General features: G+C 43.0%; 1 protein-coding gene across 6 annotated transcripts in view; it reads left to right on the forward strand.

Annotated features, from left to right (window-relative positions):
- The first annotated feature begins 3724 nt into the window (after positions 1–3724).
- KDM4C (lysine demethylase 4C) overlaps positions 3725–23038 on the forward strand; it is a 268004-nt gene continuing 248690 nt past the window's right edge. For all 6 annotated transcript variants that reach the window (XM_068666441.1, XM_068666442.1, XM_068666443.1 and 3 more), the window contains exons 1-2: positions 3725–3867; positions 11989–12148. In XM_068666441.1, coding sequence (XP_068522542.1) covers positions 12005–12148 — 144 coding nt within the window. In that variant the 5' untranslated portion in view covers positions 3725–3867; positions 11989–12004. The remainder of the gene's footprint in view (positions 3868–11988; positions 12149–23038) is intronic.

Raw genomic sequence — 23038 nt, forward strand, 5'->3', positions numbered from 1 at the left:
GGCAGGACACAGCTGCCAGTGCTGGTGGTCACTGCCAGAGCTCTGCTCAGCGTGACAGCCGTCTCCAGTGTTGGTAGCGTTCTTCAGGAGAGCACAGGATGAAAGTCATCCTGACTCTCCTCTTGGCCATGGCTCTGGCCATGGCTTCCTCTATCCCAGGTGGCCCTGGCCTTTGCAGCCACCGTGGGGACAGGGTCAGGGTCAGCAGGAGCCTTGGCTCCAAGCACCAGGTGCCCAACTGGCCCTGCAGCCTCAGCTTTTCCAGCTGCCCCAGCCGCATCCGGCTCAGGCTAGGCACAGCGGTCCCTGACGAGGGCGCGAAGCAACAGCCCCTCGGCACAGAGCGCCAGACCTCCGACCTGCCCTACCCCCTGGGCCACTTCTGGGAATACCTTGCCCAGGACGGGGGTGTCTGGATGCTTCGCAGAAGCTGGGAAGCCATCCGTCTCCTCGGTGTGGCGCAGCTTGCCAAAGCCCTCTGGAGAAAAGCAAAGAGACTCCGCAGACAAGTGAGTGACAGAGACAGGTGTGCAGGACTCGGTTCTTCACCCGGAAAGCTCTCATCCATGTCCTTCACTGTGCCTCTTCGCTTGTTGCTTTCAGGGAACAGGCCGGTCGGCCTCAGTTTCCGCGGGGACAGACCGCCAGGGACAGGACGCTCTAAGTGATGACAACTTGCTCTGCCGGCTGGAGGCCAATACTGCCTTCACGGTGAGGTGCCTGAAGCACCTCTACCGCCTCCGCCTGCAAGAGCTCGGGCACCCACGGCCAGGGACGAAGGTGCAGGACCAGCGCAGGAAAAGAAGAACCCCCTTGCGCTCCCTGGCTAACTTCATCTAGAGCGTGCGTCCCGTGGACTGGCGATCGGAAAGGCAGTGTGGCGAGTGAGTGCTGCTGTCCATGGGTTTGGGGAGGCTGATGTTCTGGGAGAAGGGGGGAGAGAAACTAGGACTCATGGCTGTGGCTGGCCCCATAGGAGCTCATGTCCCAGGAGAAGGGGCCCACGTTCTGGTGGCTGCCTGTGTCCCTGTAAGATGGCAGGGGTGAGGGAATGCCTATGACCTCTTGGGTTACCCCTTGGACATAGGACCTCCAAGGCCCATGCGAGGGTAGGCATTGCATCAGGAAAGGGGGCAGGTAGAAGGAAGTGCCTGGCTAATAATTCTGCCACTGCATTTTTACCCACGCGACGGTCAGTTCTTTTCAGAATGGCAGCCAGCTGGTGCAGCAGGAAACACCTCGGCCCTCCAAAGGCTCCTGCAGTAAAGGCACCTCCACTGACAGCTGGATGCGAACATCGCCCGGATCACCTCCTTCCTGCATGGGTGCCCCCAACAATGCCAGCTCTCCCTTGATGGGCTGCCCAGGCCCAGTCAGCACAACAGCCAGCAGGGACTGAGCAACCACCTGATGAGGATCTCCGAGGAGAGTCCCCTTTTGCAACCTCCCAACGGCGCTGCTGGGACCTGCTGGCATCCCAAAGGACATGGCTCTGCTTCGTTCCTTCACAGAAGGCAAGCAGGAGCGTGCACGTGCAGCAGAGCTGGCTGAGGGACTCCCTTTCCTCATCTGCTGTCCTAGCTTGACTCCATTCCCTGTATTGTTCGTTTCGCAGCTTGACTCCATTCCCTCGGGTCCTAATACCTAATGAACCTGTGTTTATCAGCTACAAAGTTTTATACATGATAAAATTTTCTTGAGCACCAAGAGATACAAGCTTACATACAGGTTTTAAGATGAAGCCACGATGGCAAGGATAGAAAATTGACAAATTACACATTTTTCAGGAAAACTTTTATGTTCCCTCTGTAGCCAACACAGCATATACTACACTATTAAATTGCACACTATTTAATTAATAGTGTAATAGCATGCAATCTGCAGAAAGTTTCAGCCAGGATTACGCACAAACAGCAAACTTTCATGTTCGTATTTACAGCTCATTGTAGTGGCAGCAACCGGCACTCCAGGAGCACGGCAAAATCAGCTCCTCTGCTTTGGGCTTGAATTACTTTACTTCCTGGTGTTTGCTGCCATCTCATGTCTTTTAGATAGTATTGCAGCGGAATTCTTCCAGGGAACTTTCTGCGTCAAAACCGGCCGTGTCTTTAGATACTTGTGCTACTGACATATTAAGCAAACACATTGCTTACAATTCTGAAAAGGTTTCCTGGTATTGTTCCGGCACAGTGTAGAAGTAACCTACATTCAGGAACAAATATGGTGTTTTCGGAACTAGTTGCGTGGAATACCATGCTGTGCCAGCTCTGGGCTTCCCAGTAGGTGAAAGACATTGGCATACTTGAACAAGTCCTGAGGAAGGTGGCAAGATCATCCAGGGCTAGTGAATATGACATGTGAGGAGAGACTGAGGGGGCTTGAAGAGGACAAGGCTTCAGAGTGATGTTGGCAGGTGGACAGCAGTCCACCTTTGCCTAGAGAGAGAGCACAGAAAAGGCGGAGCCATGCTCTCCTTGGAAATACATAATGATAGGCCAAGACAAACAATATAGGAATTTTGGATTACATTAAGAAGAAAAAAAAATCCCCATGAGAACGGGTCACAGAGAAGTCATGGAAGACAAGCTTGTAACTTCCTTGAGTAGAAAATTACTATTCAAACAGAAGTGGCTTCCAGCATCAGCCAAACGGGGTGGAAGACATGTACTGTGTAAACTATCATACAGCAGAAAGGCCACTTTTGTGGTTTGGTTTCCTGGAACATCTTTTTGGTAGCATAATTAACTCAAACACTCATACTTGATATGGCTGACCCAGAAATTCAGGTCTTTGTACCAAGTCCAAAGGGCTAGGGAAGCCTATAGTATAATTTCAGAAGCCTGTGCTGTCCAGATATTGATCTCACAACTTAAAGCAAAAGGAAGGGAATTTAGGAGATTCATCCTTTATTTCTCAGTGTTTGTGGTCACATAAGTAGTGTTTTTGTTACTAGCCAACACTAACCTAAATGCACAGCCCGAAACACGAAAAGGCAGGAAGAAAGTGCAGAAAAGATTGCTTAAGCCTCAGTATGATAAAAAATATTCCTCATGCCCTAGAACGTCAGCAAACTCACGGGTACTTTAAGATGAGCCCATTAAAGTAAAGAAAGTGATCAGTGAGTTGGAAATTTCTAATTTCATAGTTGGAAATGGGAAAAATTGCACCCCAGAAAGAGTGAGCATTTCACTCCAGAAAGAGTGGGCATTGGAATGGATTGCCCAGGGAGGTGGTGGAGTCAGTGTCCCTCGGGGGCGTTTAAGGGAAGGTTGGCTGAGGCGGTGAGGGACATGGTTCAGCGTGTGGTGGCGGTGGTGGGGTGGTGGTTGGACCAGACGAAACGGGACGGCTGGTCCAAACTTAGTGATTCTGTGAGAGCACTGTGCTGCTGGAACACAGGTGAGACACTGCTCTACGTAACTTTTGAGGAAGGCCGGTGTCCTCCCTCAGAGGCGTTTATGTCATATAGTGAGGGACACTCTGCCCCCCCCCAGCCAGATGCGGGGGCTGCGGGGTGAGGTAGGAGCCACGTGACCCCGCCGGGCCCCGGGCACAGCACCGCTGCCGGCCGCGTGACGTCAGCGCCGTGCTCCGTCACGCGCTCCCCCCCCCTCCCCTCCCCACCCCACTCCGGTCCTCCTCTCTTCCCCTCCCCTCCCCTCGGGGCGTGCGGGCGCCGCGCGCATGCGCAGTGCGCAGCTGTCATCCGCGCACGGAACGAGACGTCCCGGGCGGGGAGGGGAGGAGCCGGGCGCAGCGAGGGGAGGGGAGGGCAGGGAGGAGAGGGAGGGGGCGGGGGAGCGCCGTGCGTCCGGCCGGCGGCAGCGGCACCCGCGGCGCGCCCGTCCCAGCGCCCACCCCGGGCAGGTGCCGTGGGGCTGCGGGGCCGGGGCGCGGCTCGGGGGGAGCTGGGGGCTGGGAGCGGGCCGCGGCGGAGCGGGGCGGAGCGGGCCGGGCAGGTGGTGGCGGTGGTGGCGGTGCGGGGCTGGGGGTGCCGGGGCGGGCAGGGGGAGGGCCGGGCGCGGGGCGTGCGGTTCATTCATCTCTGCGCGCAGCTGGGGCGCCCGGCAGCCGCGCGGCGTGCGAGCACAGCCCGGGGGGGGCGAGCCTCGGCTTCAGCACCACCTGCCCGCCGCCAGCCACCCGGCACCGCGCTGCGTGGCTCCCCCGGGCCGGCCCTCTCCCTCCCTCCCTCCCTTCCTTCCCTTCCTTTCCTTCCTCCTTCCCTCCCTCCCCGCTGCCCCTGACCCGGAGCCCCGAGTGGGAAGTGCGAGTCGCTGCCCCCGGGGCGCCGCCTGCCTCGCTGCGGGGAGCCGGCCTCGTGCCTTTGTTTATGCGGTGCCGGGGGGACAGTCCTGTCCCTGCGGCTTAAAAATCCTCCCGCTGCCTCCCGGAGCGAGCAGGGTGTGCTTTCGGTGCTGTTGAAATGTAGTTTTACACCTCTCTTCCCCCCCCCCCCCCCTTTCCGAGACACTAGTGACAGCAGCAACAGAAGTTTCCTGGTGGTTACTAAAATAGAAGTTTTTTTTTTTTAAGCTAAAACGCTTCCCATAAGAAAAAAACTTAACAGCAGCCCAGTGCAGCATAACTTTTGTCACCCTGCGGTGCTCCACGTTTAATGAACCGAGGGCGTGCTGCTGGCTGTGGTCATCATGCATGGATGTAAAAATGCATCTTGGGCCTTACCCCATTCTGCCTGGAACTGCAGCAGCCAGCTGGGAGCACCGCCACACCTCTCAGGAGTGCCTTCCGAACACGAGGCTGGGGAAACACCAGCACGATTTGCTTTTCAGTACCTGCAGTGAGGCTGCACTGAACTACGACTACTGAGCTACTGCCAGTCATGCTTATCTTACTCTCAGCTTCGGGGTGGTGCTGATTTCTCGGTTGTTAGATGGTTAGCAGGTTGTTTGATGGTTGCCTTTTGCTGAAGTGAGGGTATGGGTGCCTGTAAGAGGAATTTCCTTTCTTGGGGCGAATGCAGGAAACAATATGTCTTATCTGGATAAGTGGATGTGACTGAATAGCAGCTGAATCAGGATTAGAGCCAATGTGTGTAGGGGAATAACCTTTATTTGGTAATTGTCTACTTAAAAAAACCACAAGCAAACAAAAAAAAAAACGCTTTGATTTGATCTCTGAATTTCTGTGGTGAGTATGGCAGAATAGGAAAAAGAAGTCAGGTCTTGTAATTTATAAGCCTCAGTTTTTGTTGACTGTTGAGTACAGAATTTTGTAGTTACTTTTTTAAACTTTGTTTTTTAAAACAAGGTAAATGATTTTACACCAAATCTAAATGTACAGTTACCACCGTAATGCATTCAGTTCAGAAAATTACGTTGTCAAGTACTAATTATGATAATCTCCCTAAGCTATTACGGGCTAGCCCAGTAATTACGCAGGAAAAAGAAAATCTGCAACTTGACGTCTAACTAAAAACAAGGGGATTCGGTATATTTAGGACTTTCTCAGTTCGAATGGCACTTGATTGGACTACTAAGTACCGCAGTTAACTTACTTAGAAACTTCTGCTTTTTTCTATAGGTGTCGTTTGCTAGAGTGTGTTTCTTCAGTATAATGCTGAATGAGGCATATGGTTTTGTTTAGGTTAGTTTTATGAAGGTCCTAGTCTCCCCCATCCTGAAAGTACAGGCTCTTCAAACACATTTTCAGTGTACACGGAGCTTCAAGTATAACACATCTCGCTGTAATGAATATTCTAAGATTTTAATTCAAATCTAGTGGAAACAACTTCCAAGGTAACTTGCTATTTAAATATTTCATATTTCAAAACAAATGAGCGCTATTTTTGAATTATTTTATTGGCTTTCATTTGGATTCAGAGACTGACTAATAATTAAGATATTTTGAAGAAATGCAGTGTTTTATACTTGAAGAAATATAGTAGTTGTGTAATGAAATCACAATGAAGGTTTTCATAAGAAGTTGCTGAAACAAAGTCCAGAGTGCTTTATGAATGCTTATTGTAGTTTTGGTGTATAAATTGTTAGGACAGACTTTAGGTTTCTTAGGTGGTATCATATACTATATTGCATTCTGTTGTAAGCTTGAATTTTGCTCCAACCTTTTCACTTGTTAAAAATTGCGACAGTAGGCGTAGTGGGTAAGTTCATTGTCTGCATGAGTAGTCCTACTACTGACATAGGCAAGCATTCATATTTTTTATCCTTAATTCTGTTTAATTTTAACTGTTGGGATACAGTATATTTTAAGAAAATATATATCTTTTAAGAAAATACACTGTACAACAGTAGATTAGAACAATTGCCAACATTTTTTACTTAAGATGTTGAGAGTTAGAATTAAGAACACATCGTTTTGTGAAGGCTAAATATTGCAAGAAGTTCTTCAGTGCCTAACTGGTTTCACTTTGTGATTGTCAGGCATGACAGGATATACTTCATTGAGTGTTGGTGTTTTTAAAGGAGTTTCATGAACAAAATGTGCTCTAGTTCCTTTGTGACATTTCTGCATTTAGCATGTAGAATCGGTTGACTGAGGCTGTTGTGATTTATTTCAGTAGACTTAAGATTTTCTGCTGGGTTTTGTCTAATTAAAGTTTTAGTTGTTAGCAGATACCCTTTCTTTGGGAGAACCTTGGCAAACACGCCTGGTTTTAATAGATGCTATATGGCAACGATTACACTGGTGGACCAGGTTTTGTTTCACTTTCACTGTTAGTTCTTTGCTTAAAAGGTAATTTATAAGTGGCTTAAGTTGTAAATGAGTCTATGGTTTTGGAGATCGGTAAATTGTTTTAGAAAAAAAAAAAGATGGTAATTTTGATTCAAAATTAAAATTGAGAGTAAGTTTAAAAGTCTGCAAACTGAGTTATGAATGAAAGAACAGAAATAAAACTTGAAGAGTTTTATCCCTAAACATTAGGGATTTTCTTAACGTTTCAGTTTGATTCCAATTTGGAGTATTTGATCTGAATAAATGATGGCAAATACTTCAAAAGTGAGATTTGTAGGAATATTTAAAGTTAGAGAAAATAGAAGAGGAAAATAACTGTTGTAACAGTTGTCAGTTTTAGTGCTGTAGCTATTCCTTTAGTGCTGTAGGTATTCCTTGTGCAAGTTGCTGACAGTGGGAAGCTCACAGTGTTCTCTTCCAACCCCTACAGTTCTGTGATTCTGTGATTCTCTTCTCCCTGTGGAAGTCTCGTCTGGATTTACTCAGATACAAATCTTCACAGGTTGCTGCTATACAAATGTTAAATGTATGGTTTTACAAGTTCTTCCTTGAACTTTTTGCATCACAAAGTGGTACTGTAGAGCTGCAAGTACAGCATAGGCAGAGTGCTGGCCTGTTCTTCTTGCTGCTTACACCTGCTAGAATATTGTAGATCAGAGCCAGCCTGCCAGTTCATTTTAGGCTGTCTGCCTCTGCTCTGGAAAAGGTGTATCGTTTTGGTGGCCTGTGATCGTTTTGGAGCGAGGAGGCTCTTGGCTGCCTGAGCTGAGGATGTGCTTTCTCTGCTGCTGTGAGTGTTGTAGCAAACTGTGGAAGTGTGCAGTGCCTATTCCATGCATGTGCTCTTGGTCGTGTAGCTCACTTCGGCGCGCGTACTTCCAAGTCACAACAGCAGAAGGGCACGTGTGACCCTTCCCTGGCTGCTTGGTATTGGGTCTCTGGTAATTTAGAACAAGATGTAAGGGTAGGGGAATTGCATGGCTTCTTTGAATTACAAAATCTTTAATGAGGGGTGAAATGCTCACAGGGAAGGTCACAATAGCAAGTCCTGCACTGTGGTGGTTCTACCTTGCCAGGCAGCTGAACTCCACCACGCTGCTCTCTCACTCCCTGTCCTCAGAAGAGGAGGGGAAGAAAAGGAAAGAAACATCTCATGGATAAGGATTATTTAATTAAAGGAAAAAAATTATTAAGGGAAAATTATTATTAATTAAAGAATTTAACTAAAGGGAAAGGGGAAAAGGGGGAGGACACCACAAAGGCCATGTGGAAATGCAGAGGAAAGAAATTACTCTCTGCATCCCGCAAATGAGCGATGCTTGTCCACGTCCTTGAAGCAGGGCGTCAGCACACGTAGATACTGTTTGGGAGGACAGGAGACCTGATGTGGTGACGGCACTGCTCAGCAGCAGACACAACACTGGTGTGGTATCAGGGCTGCTCTGGCTGCATGTGAGAAGCACAGCGCGGTGTGGGCTGCTGCAGGGGAGTTAACTCCGTCCAAGCCAGACCCAGTACCTGCACCCATGATGAAGTCTGTAGCTTCGGGGGTCCTCTGAGTGACATGGGGGATGGGGAGAGAGGGGGAGTAGTCTCTACAAACTGAGGAAAAAAAGACAACATTTTTTACTTTGTCTTACTTTGTCCTGTCTTTGTTCTTCACCTGATAAAGGGTTTACCGTGTAACGGCAGCTTCTGAAAGAATATCACTGTTCACCTAGCATGCTCCCGAAAAGAATGCATGAGGTTTGATCTTAAGGAGTTCTGAAATCCAGAATGTTTGTGTACAAGAGTAGCTTCTGGGATGAGATCTGAAAAGGTGGTTAGTAATCTGCCATAAAGCTAGGGAGCTTTTCTGGGAGTTGCATTCAGTGTGAGAGATCCGGCAGGACTGTGTACAAAGTACCTTTAGGATGGAGCTCACTTGTGGTATCCTCATCACAGCTGCGAATGCAAACAGCACGTCTGCCACCTGCTGTCTGTATCCCCAGCAATGTTATCGATGCTGCGTTATCAGTGAATATTCTTCTGAACTTCTAGGGGCTTGTAAATTAGCTTTTCAAAAACTGATTTGTGATTTCTGTGAGGACTGCACCTACATTTGCAAATGCTGATGCTCATTTGTGTGAATTCATGGTTTACTTCCATGTTGAATATTGCTTGTGGCTTTGGCACCCTTTTCCACTAACTGAGTAAATTGATAAAACTAGTTAAGATCCAGAAATAGGATGTAAGGATGATTGGAATTAATGAAATGGATTTTCTGCAAGGAGACTAGGAGCCTTGAGTCTTGAAAAGAGATGACTGAATGATCTGGTGGTAGAAATCGTTATATTATGCATGGACTGAAAGTAATGGAAATGATAAACAATTGTTTACAGCATGCATGTGAGATGTCAGATGAAACTAGAAAGTGAAATACTTAAAGCATACCGGAGATCCTTCATTTAGTGTATATTGATTGTGGAGGGCTTTGTCAAAAGTTTTTTTGAATATTAAAGGCCTACAAAGTTTCTAAGTCATGAGCAAAAAAAAAATAAAAATCAACAACTCAAATGAAAAAATATCCTGTTTGCCTCTGTATTCCTGGAGCTGTGAATTGCTGAAGACTGAGATGTTATTCTGGAAAAGTATAAATATGAGCTACCCCTTAAACTGCTTTTTCTGAGAGACCTGCTGTTAGCATCTGTGAGAACTGGATAGGTTGGACTGGCTATTACTGTGCCTAGAGACTGTTACATGCTATACTCAGCTTGGACTACAGATTTCATGCTTTTGTTTTAATCAAAAGCCAAGACCTCTTGAAATACAGGTTGCAAATAAAAATGAGAAAAAATATATATATACTTTTTTATTACTCTGGATTAGTTCTTTTAAGACATTGTTGCGTGCTTTGAGCTTGGTGTGGGGGATGAATGTCTATAGAATTAATTAGGTCATTTTTCAGTTCAGTATTTATGCATTCAAAATAGGTCACTTTTTGTATTTTGGAAATAATTGCTTTAGGGGTAGTACCATGACATAGAAATACAAACTCGAAATGAGGTTTGTCAAACTTCTTAGAGACTTATAGTGAAATTAAGATGACTTTAAGAGCTATAGAATAAGGTCACTTATCCAGATCTCATGTTCCTTAAGCTTTTGTAATTCATCATATACTTTATATAATTTGTAATTTATATAAATATACATTTATAATTTATATTTATATAATACATCTAATACTGAGTAGAAGGGAAGGATCACCTCTCTAGATCTGCTGATGATCCTTTGCCAATGCAGCTAGGAATACTATTAACATTCTCAGCAGCAAGGGCATCCAACTGGCTCATGTGCAGCTTGGTGTCCACCAGGACCTCCAGGTCCTTTTCTGCAGAGCTGCTTTCCAGCTGGGTGGCCAACAGCATGTGTTGGTGCCTGGGGCTGCTCCTCTGTAGCTGGAGGTTCCTGTCAACTCACTTCTCCAGCCTGTCTTGGTCCCTCTGGGTGACTGTAGAGCCCTCTGCTGTATCAGAATACAAATACATAATGTTTGTATTCTCTGCAGTTATTACGGAATTAAGCAGAAGTAGTAGCTCTGAGGGTGGTTGGACAAAATTGTATGTCTGAGAGGTATTGAAGTATTGACACAACAGTTTATGGTTAACAATTCCAACTACTGTTTTTTGCAAAAGAATCTTTAAAGTTAATGCATGACTTTGGTTAGGAATTGTTAGGTTTAGGAGTGCTTGACTTGTTACAGGCCAGTTAAGTGAATAAAATGCACATCTGACAAGTTCTTGCCTTTCCAGTGAAGGAAAGAATATTATTGATTAGTAAAGACAAATTCATAAGTGGGGCTGCTGAAGTTGTTTGGTTTTAAAAAACAAGAACAAACCCCCCCCAAAAAAGCATGAATCAACTCCCTCTGCTTCTGCTTGAAGTCCCCCAGAACTGAACTGACAATATTAGAAAACAGCAAAGAGTTTAGGGAAGGATATTAATCTCTGTGCTGTGATGAAAAACCTAATGACTGCAGTCTGTCTTGTATACATGTATAGTCAATGAAATAGGATGAAGGTGTAAATGAAAATTAATGAAATACTGTTAATTTCTTTCCAAGAAGAAATAGCAGGTTCTTTTAGAGGTGCTGTGTTTGTGGGTACTACACTTGTGTGCATGTACGTTTAATACATGTAAACCTGAAAGTCTAAAAGCTGATTAAGGAGAGATCAAATATCCTGCTCAGTTACCCTTTTTCAAGTATCACCTCATTGTCAGTGAAGAATTATAAATCGTAGCCATTGTATACTGTGCTGTGCAATGAAGGCAAGCATAACCTGTGATATAAGTGGCTAATAGCTAACTCACAAGCAAAATTTAAGGTAACAAGGTGTGACAACAAAACCATGGATGCATGTTTTGCAGATGGAGAAAAAGAGGAATGAGACAGCAAAATCACTAGAAAGTTAGCCAAAGCTGAGTTATTTGTATTTTGGAATAAGTTTTTTGTAAGATAAGGAAGTAAACAATAGGTTGTACTCCTTGTTGGCACATGGTGAGGTAGAGTTGGAAATTACACCCGCTGAAGCTAAATTATATCTGTTAGTGGCACACAGACCAGTCTTTTCATTATTTCTGTATCTTAGTATGAAACAAAAATATTTCTTTAACCATCCTTAATGTAGTCATGAAAATTAAGGGAAATGCCAGTCATCTTTCTGTATCTACTGCATGCATTGATTCTGCTGAAAAGGCTTTGGAGAATGAGGGGTGATACAATTGCTGTTGAAACACTGACATGTGAGTTAAAAAATCCAGGTGCTCTTTCCCTACATTTGCAGTGTGACTAAAAAGTCAGTAATCAATTTCCCCATGTGCTAAATGGGAGTAATAATATTTTATTACTAGTGTAGCTTTGCTGCTCTAGGTTATACATGTGTAATGTAATTGTCTACACAGAGAATCTGTGGATGGATCAACACAGGAAGATGCTAGTATGATGTTAAATGATAACTTGAGAAAATCTGTTGTAAATTCAAACTGGTACGTTGCTTATGGTAGTGTCCCTCCTGGGTGAGGGCCAAGTAGTCTTCAAGGAGCAGGGAGAAAAAGTATAAATCCTTTTTGTGCCTTTTAGGCATGGGCAGGGGATTTTGAAAACCCTTTTCCAATTTGAAACATATATTGAATCTCAAATATTGTTTAATAGAAGATTGTTCTCTTCAGTATATGTAATTACTTTGTTATTTTCGGTATATGTAATTATTGTTGTTTTGTTTTATTTTTCAGTGGAAACTGAGCCACAATGGAGGCTGTCGTCTCAGATAGTCCTCCAAACCCAAGTTGCAAAATCATGACTTTTAGGCCTTCGATGGATGAATTCAGGGACTTCAACAAATACTTAGCATACATGGAATCACAAGGCGCTCACAGAGCTGGAGTTGCAAAGGTATGTAGAAGGAAAATTGTTCCTAATGCACATTTTCCTAGTATTTTTATTTCACTGATTGCAAAACTTACCTCATTAGGACTTAACATTTTTTTCCCAAATGATTTTCAATGAATACATACCACTTTATTTTTCTTATAAGGGCTTTGCAATATTTTTGTTTTATGGGAAATAATGAAGATACTGTTCTCTTTCCAACTTTCCGTTGTTTCTATCTTTACAATGGCAAAAGGCATCTCTTCCTAAGGCAGATCTAAACTATTTTTTTGTAACGCAGAACTAAATAGGGAAGTGAGAGCATAACCTAGAAAATCCTTATCTATCTGATGTTGAATTCATTCCTTTGGGGTGGCATATAATTTCTCTGAAGTAGATAATCCCACTAGTCAGTGGTTACATACGTGAAGATAGTGAACCACTGATGGAATTTAAATTGTTTACTTTATAATGGTGATTGTGTTATATTTTTATTCTGGCAGTATCACTTAGATTGGAAAAGACCCTTAAGATCATCACGTCCAACCATCTACCTCACTGCCAACTCTGACCTCTGAACCATGTCCTTAACTGCCACATCCATATGTTTCTTAAATACCTCCTGGGATGGCAACTCCACTGCTTCTCTGAGCAGCCTGTTCCAGTGCCTAACCTGTGTGAAGGAACCCTTCCTGATAGCCAGCGTAAATCTCCCCTGGTGCAACTTGAGGCTGTTGCCTTATGTTCTATCACTTGTCACATGAGAAATGAGACTAACACCCACCTCACTGCAACCCCTTCTTGATAGTTGTAGAGAGCAGTGAAGTCTACCCTCAGCTTCCTTTTCTTCAGACAAAGCATCCCCAGTTCCCTCAGCTACTCCTCATAAGTCTTATTTTCTAGACCCTTCAACAGCTTCATTGTTCTCTGCACAAACTTTAGCAACTCAGTATCCTTCTTGTAGTGAGGGGACCAAAACTGAACACAGTACTTGAGGTTCAGTCTCACCAGTGCTGAGTGTAGAGGGGCAATCACTTCCCTAGTCCTGCTGGCCACCCTGTTTCTGATGCAGGTCAGGATGCCATTGGCCTTCTTGGTCACCTGGGCACACTGCTTGCTCATATTCACCTGGCTGTTGACCAGTATCCTTGGTCCTCTGCTGGGCAATTTTCCAGCCACTCTTCCCAGGCCTGTATTGCTGCTTGGGGTTGTTACAATCCGAGTGCTGAACCCAGCACTTAGCCTTGTTGAATAGCATATAATTGGGTATGACCCATCGATCAAGTCAATCCAGATTCTTCTGTAGAGCTTTTCTACCCTTAAGCAGATCAGCACTCTTGCCTGACATGGTGTCATCTACAAACTTACTGACAATTACACTCAGTCCCTTCATCCAGATCATTAATAAAAAAGTTAAACAAAACCAGCCGCAACACTGTGCCCTGGGGAACACCACTTCTGACTGACTGCCAACCAGATTCAACTCCATTCACAATGTCTCTTTGGGCTTGGCTGTTAAGCCATTTTTTTTTGTCCAGTGAACAAGCAGTACATCCGTCCAAGCCATGAACAACCTGTTTCTCTAAGGGACAGCTGTAGGAAACAGTATCAAATGCTTTGCCAAGGTATAGGTAAAAAACATCCACGGTCTTTTCCTTGTCCACTAAATGGGTTGTGTTATCGTAGAAGATCAGGATAGTCCATCAGGACCTGCCTTTTGTAAACCAAGGCTGACTGGGTCTGATCATCTGGTTATCCTATATATGCCATGCAGTGGCACTGAAGATGATCTGCTCCATGACCTGTGACACCGAGGTCAGAGTGGCAGGCCTGTAATTCGTGAGACTCTCTTTCCTGCCCTTCCTGTAGACCAGCATCAAACTCAAAAACCTCTGGTCAGCTGTGATTTCCCCTTTTTAGCAAGGACTGTTAGCAAATTATTGAAAGTGGTTCAGTGAGCAGTTCTGCTAGCACCTTCAGCATCTTTGAGTAGATCCTATCCAGCCCTGTGGGGTTGTAGTGTTGTTGTGTAGTAGGTTGTTAACCATTCCTGTTTCAATTTTAAGGGCTTCATTCTGCTACCTGATTTGGTCTTCCCACTCAGCAGGCTTGGAACCCACAGAACAATTGGCCTGAGTAATAGAGGCTGAGGCAAAGAAGGCGCTAAATACCTCAGCATCAAGTGCACTATCTACCATTGTATTGCCCTTCAAGCAATGGTATATCCAGGATCGTAGAGCAGGTATTCCTTCCCTAGTGGAGAGTGATTGGCAGAGACAGTTACTTAATGTTACATCATATTTGTACCTTACTGTTTTGTCACTTTTCAAACCAACTGCACACAGTGCAAGTTTGGAAATCCAAGCTTAGTTATTTTAAGTACTGGGAACAGCTCTTTTCATCACAGGGTTTAAACTAATAGAGCAAAGTGAAAACATTTAAAAATTGAGAGGAAAGAAACAAACCCTCTGAGACACTGAACCATGCAAATTTTAAAAACTTGTGGTTGATTTTCTTGCTGACTTCTGAGGGTAGGGTGCATATAGGTGATATTTTAAACCACTCTCCACAAACAAGTAGAAATGTGATAGAAAAAACAGGAAAGCCTGAGCTCAATTTTCACATGTTCAGCCATACTATGGAACCTATTTGTATGTGTGGGAATGAGCTATTACAGACTTCTCATCTTGAACAGTGAAGTTAACAGCAAATTCATCATAGTGACATCTATTGCTCAACAAATCTACCCCATTAATGTGTATGTGGGCAGGAGATTCTGTCTGCCCAACAAGTTAACTAATATTTTCTTGCAGTAGTATTAACAACAAAACTTCTTTTAGAAACAAAACCAAGCTCATATTTCATCTTAAAGGGAAATGAAGTAAACTGTATAGTTACCTCTTTGACAGTTTTCATGAAATGCATAATCAAAGATGATACTATAATCCTTAAAAAGGCTATGCAAAGATATGTTCTTATTGCTTTGATCATAATAAGAAGAGCTTCAGTTATTCACTGTCATGAGGGTAGGAAGGCTCAGCAGAGGGATCTGGATAGGCTGGATTAATGAGCTGAGACTGACTGTATGAAGTTCAACAAGGCTAAGTGCTGGGTCCCTTACTTGGGGCACAACAACCCCATGCAATGCTACAGGCTGGGGAGAGAGTGGCTGGAAAACTGCCTGTCAGAAAGGGACCTGGGGGAATTGGTGGACAGTTGGCTGACTATGAGCCAGCAGTGTGCTCAGGTGGCCAAGAGGGCCAACAGCATCCTGGCTTGTCAGGAGTAGTGTGGCCAGCAGGTCTAGGGAAGTGATTGTCCTCCTGTACTCAGCTCTGTTCAGTTTTGGACCCCCTCACTACAAGAAAAACATCGAGGTGCTGGAGCATGCCTTAAGAGCAGCGAAGGTGGTGAAGGGTCTAAAGAACAAATCTTAACAAGGAGTGGTTGAGGGAGCTGGGGTTGTTTAGCTTGGAGAAAAGGAGGCTCAGGGGAGATCTTCTTATACTCTGCAATTACCATAAAGGAGACCACAGCAAGGTGGGGATCAGCCTCTTCTCTCAGACACTAAGTGGTAAGACAAGGGGAAATGGCCTCGAGCTGTGCCAGGGGAGGTTTGGGTTGGATATTAGGAGAAAGTTCTACACTGAAAAGGTTGTGAGGCACTGGAATAGGCCACCCAGGGATGTGGTTGAATCACCGTCCCTGGAGGTTTTCAAGAAACATGTAGATGTAGTGCTTAGTGACATGGTTTAGTAGTGGATTTGGCGATGTTAGGTTAAAGGTTGTACTTGATGATCTTAGAGGTCTTTTCCAACCTAAATGATTCCATGATTTTTTGTGTGTTTGTGTGTGCTTGTTCTGTTCTTACCTGTTAAAGACTGAAGCAGCTAGAAACCCTGTTCAGTGTCTTCTTGGTACAGGTTTTAAGCACTCCTCTGAGGCTGCTTGTATACTTAAGACTGACCAGGTGTCTAAAACTTAAGTCCAGTGCACTAGCCATTTGTACTTTAGAATGTCTTAGGAAAGAATTTCTTGGCACTCTTGGTTGCAAAATTTCAGCCACTAAAAGTGAAGAAAGATAATGAATTTGTCTTTTGAAATAATGGAAAGATCGTATGTTTTCAGTTCATTGGTTGAAGACATGATGACTGGGGCTTCAGTGATTGTTCTCATTTGTTTTCTTATCTCTGTTTTGGTTTCTTGTCTGTCATCCAGCAATTAAACGAAGGTGTAAAGCCAGATGATATAAATATCAAGAAAATATGCTGTCACTTACAGTGTCACTTAGTGCTTAATGTGTTTGGCTTTGTAGATTTTTAACTTTTCTGTAAAAATTATGAAGTTGAAATACCTTAAAGGAACACTGTAATGAGGCAAACTAGTAGTAATCTTTTAAGTTTAGGCATATAAATGTGTGAACATAACTGTTTTTTTAAATGCTAGATGGAACAGTGATTTCTAGCAGATGTCTTAGTATTTTAAAGAGTAGTAGTGCAGATGTTGGCTGTGGAATGGATGCAAGCATATAACATACCTAATTTTAACACTAGCCTAGTCAAAATAGAATCTGTGAAATGGCAATTACGACAATAAAATAACAGAGGTCAGGCTGTGGTCTTTACTTATTCTTTCATATTTACCCTGGTGCAATGCTGCGAGACTATATTAGAGTCCTGTAATTCAGTTGAAAACGAGTGGGGAATACATTTTAGTAATGAAATACTTCAGAGCTGTAACATGTTTCAGGATTAGGATGAAGAGTAGGTGGTAAATTTTAGGTTGTATATCTAGCTAATGCTTTTTGAACTATATTAATTCTTAAATTTTCAAGGTGTGTTTTTTCATAGGTACTTAAATACAAAATGAAACCTGAAAATTATTTCCTGACAAGATGATGTGCTGCTTTCTCAAGGGCAAAACTTCCATTTGTTTTTGCCATCACCGAACTACAGCTATTTATTTTGTAGCTTTACCTTGACTATGCCATTCTTGCTTCACTTCTGAATTAGGTGATTATTAGATCTCACTAGCAGATAGTAGACATGGAAAAACCTGGCTACAGATGACTGTTCTCTCAAATTTCACATGTGTGCAATTAAGAGAAGCTGGAAATTAACTTAGTCTGAAAAATAAATCCAAGATTTGATTTTTCGGAGTTTGATACTACTCTCATAGTTCTTGGAAAGTCATACAGTTTCTGCTGAAATCAGTAAAACTGAACATATGTTTAGGGCAGTATTTGGCTATGTACTTATGGATTTGTGATAGTTTCATAGTATATTTGGGATTACTTTAAATTTAATGCCCCTATGCTTGTATGACTGAAAATGTATACGTACTCTCTTTTCTCCATATAGCCCTGGTACAACTGGTCTGTGGGGGGAAAATCGTTTGGAATGAAATGGATATATCTAGATTGGTAGGATTTTCCTCCCATTCCATCTGTCAGAGATCAAAACTATTTGGAAGCTCTTCTCCATAGGACAGGTTCTAATGATTTCCAGGAGCACATAAATTACCTTTCTGTCTATTTGTATGCATACAGGACCTAGGTTTACAGAACACCTGGACTAATGTATATAATAAGAGAGTAATAAAACCTTTAAAAAAAATCTATCATGTTTCAGTTCTACTGTGACTGCGGGAAGGGCATTTGTAACCATGACATATGTAGGTCTGTTTTCACCTTTCTCTGCTTGCTCTAGAAATAGTGGTTAAAGCATCTTTAAGCTGTTACTACCCTGCTAGTTAGTTGATGCATATTATATAGTTGTCTTAGCACTTTATATGTTCTGATTTTTCACTGTATTTTTAAAGGATATATATATACATACATATATATATACACATATATACTATATATAAAACCTCAACAAACCAAGGAATTAAGTATTTTTCAAAACAAATCTTAGGAAGTCAGTAATTCATACTGCAAAAGTTGAAGGGACGCTTCCTGAGTTCTGGAAGTTGGACTTCAAAAGAACAGGGATAAAATAATCTCTTCCCTTTCGATGGTAATATAAAATAAACTCAGGTAATATAAATTAAACTCTATATAAAATAAACACTTCAGGTTATATATGAAGATGGGGGGAAAAAAGACTACCTCTTACCTGTGTGCAGAAGAGTATGTGTATATAAAAGAGGATGAAATGAATGTAAGGCTTGTACATACTATAAGGAGAAAAATAAAATGTAGTATGCTTTGGTTGGGGTGGCATGAAGTAAGTGTTTCTGAAGAAGGTATGTCAAAGCTTACAGACTTGGAAAGTGGGGAATCACAGAATTGAAGGGGTTGGAAGGGACCTTGAAAGATCATTGGGTCCAACCCCCCTGCCAAAACAGATTCCTTAGAGCAGGTTGCCCAGGTAGGCATCCAGACAGTCCTTGAATACTGCCAGAGAAGGAGACTCTACAACCTCCCTGGGCAGCCTGTTCCAGTGCTTTGTCACCCTCACCATAAAGAAATTCTTTTGCATGTTAGTGTGGAACTTCCTTTGCTCCATCTTGTGATCATTATTCCTTGTCCTGTCCCTGCAAACCACTGGAAAGAGGTTGGCCAAATCCCTCTGTCTCCCACACCTCAGGTATTTATACACATTGATGAGATCCCCTCTCAGTCTTCTTTTCTCCAGGCTGAACAGACCCAGGTCTCTCAGCCTTTCTTCATAAGGAAGATGCTCCAGGCCTCATATCATCTTTGTGGCCCTCCACTGGACTCTTTCCAGGAGATCCCTGTCTTTTTTGTACTGAAGAGCCCAGAACTGGACACACTACTCCAGGTGAGGCCTGACCAGGGCAGAATAGAGGGGGAGGATCACCTCCCTTGACCTGCTGGCCACACTCCTTTTAATGCACCTCAGGATCCCATTGGCCTTGGCTACGAGGGCACAGTGCTGGCTCATGGTCAACCTGTCGTCCATCAGGACCCCCAGGTCCTTCTCCTCAGAGCTCCTCTCTAGCAGGTCATCCCCCAGCCTTTACTGATACATGTGGTTTTCCTTCCCAGGTGCAGGACTCTACACTTGCTCTCATTAAATCTCATTTGGTTTCTTCCTGCCCGTCTCTCCGGCCTGTCCAGGTCTCGCTGAATGGCAGCACAGCCTTCTGGTGTGTCAGCCACTCCTCCAAGCTTTGTGTCATTGGCATGCTTGCTGAGGGCAGACACTATTCCCTAATCAAGGTCATTGATGGAGATGTTGAACAAAACCAGACCCAGCACCAACCCCTGGGGAACACCACTAGTCACAGGTCTCCAGTCGGACTCTGCGCCGCTGATCGCCACCCTCTGACCTCGGCCAGTCAGCCAGTTCTTAACCCGCTTCACTATCCACTCCTCTATCCCACACTTTCTCAGCTTTGCTATCGGGATGTCATGGGGGACAGTATCAAAAGCCTTGCTAAAGTCAAGGCAGATGACATCCACTGCTCTGAAAAAAAAAAAAAAAACAAACAAAAACACCACAAAACCCATGTATGTGGGGCTGAGGAAACTAGCAGAGAATCAAATGACAAGTTTCTGAATGACTGCACTACTGAAGGATAAACGAGTAAAATTATATATTTAGTAAAGCTAAGTCAGGTATGCAAAAGGAAAATAGAAGTCTGTGGGTTGTATTTGAATGTGGTGTAGGGTGGCTGGGCTATAAAGCATTTTTGCTGTTGTGTGCATGGGGAGAAGACAAGATTGCAACTGTGTAAAGTCAGGTTAGAATTTTGTGTTAGAAAGATCGTCATGCTACTAGGACAGTATAAGCCACAAACTTAAAAGGAAAAACATAAAGGCTTTAAGATTTTAGTGAAACAGTTACGAAGGACGCCAAGCTGTGTGGTGTGGCTGACTTGGAGGAAAGGGACACTGTCCAGAGGGACCTGGATGGGCTTGAGAGGTGGGCTTGTGCGATCGAACCTCAGGAGGTTCAACAAGGCCAAGTGCAAGGTCCTGCACCTAGGTTGATGCAGTTCCAAGCACAGGTACAGGCTGGGTGATTGAGAGCAGTTGTGTGGAGAAGGACCTGGGGGTACTGATGGATTAAAAGCTCACCATGAGCCAGCAACGTGCACTTGCAGCTCAGAAAGCCAATTGTATACTTCAAAAGAAGCATAGGCAGCAGGGTGAGGGAGGTGATTCTCCCCCTCTACTTGGCTCTTATTAGACCTCACCTGAAGCCCTGTGTTAGCTCTGGGGCCTACAGCATAAGAGTGATGTGGACATGTTGGGGCTGGTCCAGAGGAGGGCCACAAAGATTATCAGAGACCTATGAATTCTGGCTGAGTGAGCTTCTCCAGTTCAGCCTGGAGAAGAAAAAGCTCTGAGGAGATCTTGTGGAGGCTTTTCTGTACTTAAAGGGGGAAAGCTGGGGAGGGACTCTTTATCAGGGGGTGTGCTGATAGGGCAGGGGATAATGATTTTAAACTAAAAGAGTGTAGATTTACATAAGATGTTTGGAAGAAATTCTTCTCTCATAGGGTGGTGAGGCACTGGCACAGGCTGCCCAGAGAAGGTGTGGATGCCCCATCCCTGGAGGTGTTCAAGGCCAGGCTGGATGGGGCTTTGGGCAACCTGGTCTGGTGGGAGGTATCCCTGCCCATGGCAGGGGGGTTGGAACTGGTGATCCTTAAGGGTCCCTTCCAACCCAAGCCATTCTGTGCTTCTGTAAAGTTCCTATTACTATGCATGAAATAAACAATTGAGGCACTGCAGGAACAATATCAAAGCCATTCCCAGAGTAGATGATACACCATGACATCCCTAGAGCAAATCAGCTAAAAATCTTCATTAGGTCTTTGGAAGTCTGGAATGAATTCTAGGCATAGATAATATATTTTAGTCTTACTTTTACAGAGGATTTTGAACTTAAAAAGGAAAGTCAGGAATGAAAGCAATAGAAATGAAAAACAAGGCACACTGATAGGTTAGTTGCTGTTTCTGGAGAAAGAAGTGTTTTGGAGCTTGAAACTGAATTCACGTAGAGTGAAACAGTTAAATGAATTTGCAATCAAATTGGCAAGTAGAAATGTGATTTTGGAACATGGCACTGAAAATGTGTTAGCTAGCAGGAGCAAAACAAACTTTTTAAGAAAATTTTGGATGAAACTAGCTACTGGGACATAGTAGCCAGTGCTGTTCATAATCGAATGTAGGTCAGATTACCAATATATGAAAGAGGATTTAACATAAATTTTATGCATTAGTAGCACTCCGAAATAATCTAATTTCTACAAATGTGCAGCTTTCATGGAGGAGACTGAGTGGTACTTTGTAACTATGACATCCCTTATATAAATATGAATACTTTACACATTGAGTAACGCAAGGTAGTGTTATTATGCCTAGGCTGTTTGCTGTATGTATGTATATAAATTGAGAAAGCCTTGCCTTAGTTTTTCCTTTTTATATTTGAGTATTGAACTAATTGGTTGATGATTTTGATATAGGTTGCCTCCATGTCATAAACCTAACTTGCCTGACTTCAAAGAGGGTATTCTTTTTAAAAGGAGTGTGGAGAGGCTTTGTTAGGATGGATCAGTGGTGAAAAAAAAAAATACAGAGACTTAGTCATTATTTTCAACCTTGATACTGACTGTGACTGTGTGTCATTTTGGACACAATGCTTTTAATATTTCTACTTCTGGCCCTGACCTTTGTTAAAAAATGTAAACTCTTTGTGTTGGCAACTCTGTTTTCATTTAAAATGTTGTTGAGCATATCAGTGCTCACACAATTCACTTTTCTAATGACTACTCTAACTACAACAGTAATAAATGTATTCCAGCTGAAAGTGGATATTTTGAACCAGTATTCACAAAAATATTTTTACTTCTTAAAACACACTGACCTTGAATTAAATAAGATGATGCAAATTTTGCTTTTCAGTATTCATCTAGTTGAGCCAAACGTACAAGTTCATGCTTAATAATCATGAAAATGGAAATCTCTGTGCACATATTTGATTTATATGCATATATTCTGAATGCATGAGTACTTTGCTTCCAAACTAACATTCTGTATTTTGCTGATGGGAGTATAACTTAAGATTTGTGTGAAAGAAATAAGTAGAAATCACAAGATGACACCCTTACTTTTTCTCTAAAAGCCAAAAAAACTGAAACAAGCTCTTGAGTCTCTGTACAGGTAAAGTCACATGGTGGTTGAGAAGGAAAACAAGGATTTCCATCCATGTGAAAACTGGATAAAGAAAAAGTTTATTTAAAGTAAAAATGTTAGGTATGGAAGTACATTACTACCTGATAATTCTTCTTTAGCTTGGTGTATCTACTTTAGTATGTACTTGCTACCAGTGCATATTGGTGTTGACAAGATTTTTTTGAGGGATAGACTGTTGAGTACATGTGTCTTATAATCTGCACACTTCTGTTTGTTTTCAGAAGGTAGCAAATGATCTCAGATTCTAGGTGATTTTTTTATTATTTTTATTTTTTTTTAGTGTTTTTACTTTTTGTGATGCCATTACAATCTCTAATGACAAGGGGAGCAAAGTATACATCATTCAGCCTTTTTGGCAAGTAAAATTAAAAAAGTCACAAACAACAAAAAAAAAGTAAACAAAAAAAAACAAAAGCCCCTCCCGATTTGTTTTAAAACTTGTTATTTCAAATTTAGAGATTTTTTTGTTTTGTTTTGTTTTCAGATTATACTTAAACAGAACATTAAAAATTACACAGGCTGTTAAAGAGCACTTCTGTGACTACAGGCTCCTTTGAAATTTCTAATGGCTCTAATTGTAACACTAATAGCCACTGAGGAGTTTTTGTAGACTTTGGACAGCTCTCTGATATCTAAAATAAGTGTTAACTTTACAATTGGTTAATCTGCACATAGCTTTAATATTTAATTATGAGCTTTAAATTATGTTAATATAAAACCAGTATATCTTAATGAGTCCAAAC

Source organism: Anas acuta, chromosome Z (genome assembly GCF_963932015.1).
Source record: "Anas acuta chromosome Z, bAnaAcu1.1, whole genome shotgun sequence".
In the NCBI taxonomy this organism is placed as follows: domain Eukaryota; kingdom Metazoa; phylum Chordata; class Aves; order Anseriformes; family Anatidae; genus Anas; species Anas acuta.